Source organism: Myotis davidii, unplaced genomic scaffold, assembly GCF_000327345.1.
Source record: "Myotis davidii unplaced genomic scaffold, ASM32734v1 scaffold378, whole genome shotgun sequence".
Classification (NCBI taxonomy): domain Eukaryota; kingdom Metazoa; phylum Chordata; class Mammalia; order Chiroptera; family Vespertilionidae; genus Myotis; species Myotis davidii.
Window position 1 is genome coordinate 1,238,610 of NW_006290631.1, and position 2,817 is coordinate 1,241,426.

The 2,817-nt window shown below is 49.0% G+C and overlaps 1 protein-coding gene across 1 annotated transcript in view; it reads left to right on the forward strand.

Annotated features, from left to right (window-relative positions):
- The first annotated feature begins 777 nt into the window (after nucleotides 1–777).
- Nucleotides 778–2,817, forward strand: part of ACAA2 (acetyl-CoA acyltransferase 2) — a 21,350-nt gene continuing 19,310 nt past the window's right edge. Inside the window, exon 1 of the mRNA XM_006763633.2 lies at nucleotides 778–902. Coding sequence (XP_006763696.1) covers nucleotides 887–902 — 16 coding nt within the window. The 5' untranslated portion in view covers nucleotides 778–886. The remainder of the gene's footprint in view (nucleotides 903–2,817) is intronic.

A 2,817-nucleotide genomic window follows, 5' to 3' on the forward strand; every position in this document is an offset into this window, starting at 1 on the left:
GTCAAGTCACTCTCTTGATTTGGAAACAGGTACCGTCTTTAACCCCTAGAGTGCCAGGGAGCTCCATCGCACTCCTCCTGTCTTTCGCCAAAAGTGCCGGGAGCGCTACCGCGCTCCTCCTGCAGTGTCACTATTAGAGGCTAGCACAGTGAGGCCTTGACTTACGAGTTTAATTCATTCCGTGACGGAGCTCGTAACTTAAATTACTCGTATGTCAAATCTTAAAGTGAACGAGTGAGACAGGTGATGCTGGGCTGATGTTGTGGTGTTCACTGTGACGTTCGCTGCACCAACTAGCGGTGGGGTATCTGAAGCTGGCTCGTAACCCGAATTTTAGCTCGCAGCTCAAAGCAAAAAGTCGGCCGAGAGACGGCTTGTATCTTGAAAAACTCGTTAGTTGGGACACTCGTAAGTCAAGGCCCCACTCTTTAGTGACAGATGGCACCTAAGTGCAGAAAACAAATGCAGTAAAGTTTTCCTTAAGTTTTTGAATGTGTAACTTCATTTACTTGCGATTCATAATTTTTTTCCTAAACTGCTGTAAAATCAGTAAAAATGCCTTGGCAATTTTAGCATAGTTCCTAGGATATTGGTTGGCTCTCAAGTGGTTAAGGACAGTGCTTTCAGGCAAAACAAAAAACACACACAAAAAAACTCGCAAGGCCCGCCTCCCGGGGGTGATTGGTCCCTCCAGGGATGGCGCCCTGACCGCAGCGTCAGCCGGAGGGGAGCTGAGCTCCGGGGGCGGGCGGCGCGGGCCCGGAAGTAGGTGAAAGGGCACGGGCGGGGCCTCGCGGGCACCGCCCCCCGCCCTTAAGGTCTGGGTGCCCGCGGCCCCTTTGCATCACGGAGGAGAACCCCTGCGCCGCCTGCCCCTGCCGTCGCCATGGCCCTTCTCCGAGGTGAGCCGCGCCCCCTCCCCTCGCCCGCTGGCGGGCTTGCCCTCCCCAGGTCCAGTTTCGCGTCGGTCCGGCGGGGTGTCCGGGGTCCTGGGTTTACAGCTTAGTCCCCACACCAATAAAGGGGACTGAAAACCCAGCAGCGTCCACCCCAGAGCATGGTCTGGGTTAGGGAGGAAGCACTTGTAAGCCTGGGGCCACTGGGACTTGCGCGCCATTTGCGTTTGAGAGTGGAGACCACGGTTCGCTGGCCTCTGACCTTGGAGGCCATGCTCCTCCTTCGTGCAGTAGTGACCCACCTAGTTCAAGTTCAGCTGTTGGAAAGGAGCTGCGCCGTGCACCCGAGGCACCCCGGGACCCCGTGCACCCGAGGCCGCAGTCCTTAAATACATACATTCCAGGGTTATCAACTTAAAAAAAGAAAAAGATGATGTCAGTTCCCTTTCCTAACAATTGCTCACGGTCAATGGAATTTTAGTTGTGAGGATATGGAAGTTTAGCCTTTTTGTGCGAATGGAACATTCGGGTAGAACACTTCATGTCAAGGCCCTCAGGAAAACGCTTGGCAGGATCCGAGAACCCACGTTAGGCTGTGAAGCCTGGAGCTGTGGGCTTTTATTCTGAATTTAGTGGAGACAATAGAAAACCTTTCAAGTAGGGGAATGACAGGACCCGACTTCCACTCAGCCCAGATTTTGTCAGGGCCATAAAACTGTCTCTGTAGCAACCGGAAGAATTTAAGAACATTTCAGAATCTATTGGAATCCTGGCCGGTGTGGCTTGCTGGTTAGAGAGTCGGCCTGAGCACCGAAGGGTCGCAGGTTCAATTCCTGGCCTAGGGCACGGACTTGGGCACTGCCAGGGGCAGGTGCGGGCTGCTTGACATGTCTCTTAAATGGAAGTTCCTCTCTCCTCCCTCCTTTCTATTCTCTAAAAAATGAGAAAAATATCCTCAAGTGAGGATTAACAAAACTACAACAATAATACAAGAATCTTAGCCAGCGGTCCAGGCTACAACAAATGATGGTTTGGACCCGAGCTGGAGGGCAGAGGAGTTGGGGGAAGAGAGGGAGGGATGACTTGAGATAGACTTGGAGATGGATTTGATAGAACTTGGTGATAGCTGGCCGGTCAGTGAGAGGGACATGTCAACAGTGACTTTAGGTTTCTGGTTTGAAGTCTTGTGTTCATGGTGGTAGCACTTACAGAGTGAGGAAAGCTGGAGGATCGATTTGGAAGAGGAAACTTGGCGTTCAAGTGGAGGTGTCGGGTAGGCAGCTGGATAAGGGGATTTGGAACTCTGAAGGGCTGAAAGGGCATGTGAACAGTTCAAGTGAAAAATAAGTATTCCGAGGCAAAACGTAGTGTTATCCTATTTCCTACAATTGGGTTTAACTTGCCAGTGCTCTTTCCAGTTCTGAATTTACTACATTTAATTAATAAAACAGCAAGTGTTTGTTTTTTCCTGGACAAGGTGCTCAAAAAACCCAATTCATTTAAAAGCTGCCTGGTAATGAGCATCATTTCAAAAAGAAAATCTTTTTAGGATTTGTATTTAACATTGTATATGTGGTTTCTTACCCTTTTTGTGCAATACAGACCCCTCTGATAATTTGATGAAAACTATGAACCCAATAAGGGGAAAGAATGTCATCAACACCCGTATTAAGGAAGTATAAAATGGATTAAGTTTGTGATAAAGAGTACTACGGTATTAGAGCTAGTGATCATAGTTTTACAAACCATTTCCCTGTTTTACAGATGAAGTCGTTGATTCCAGAAAGGTAAAATAGCTTGTCTGTAATGACACAGAAAATTAATGGCTATGACTATAACCCAGGCCCTAAGCCTCATATGCCAATTGTTATTGGCTAGTTAGAACCCATTAGAGGTGTGCACTTCTCAGTGGCATGCCGGG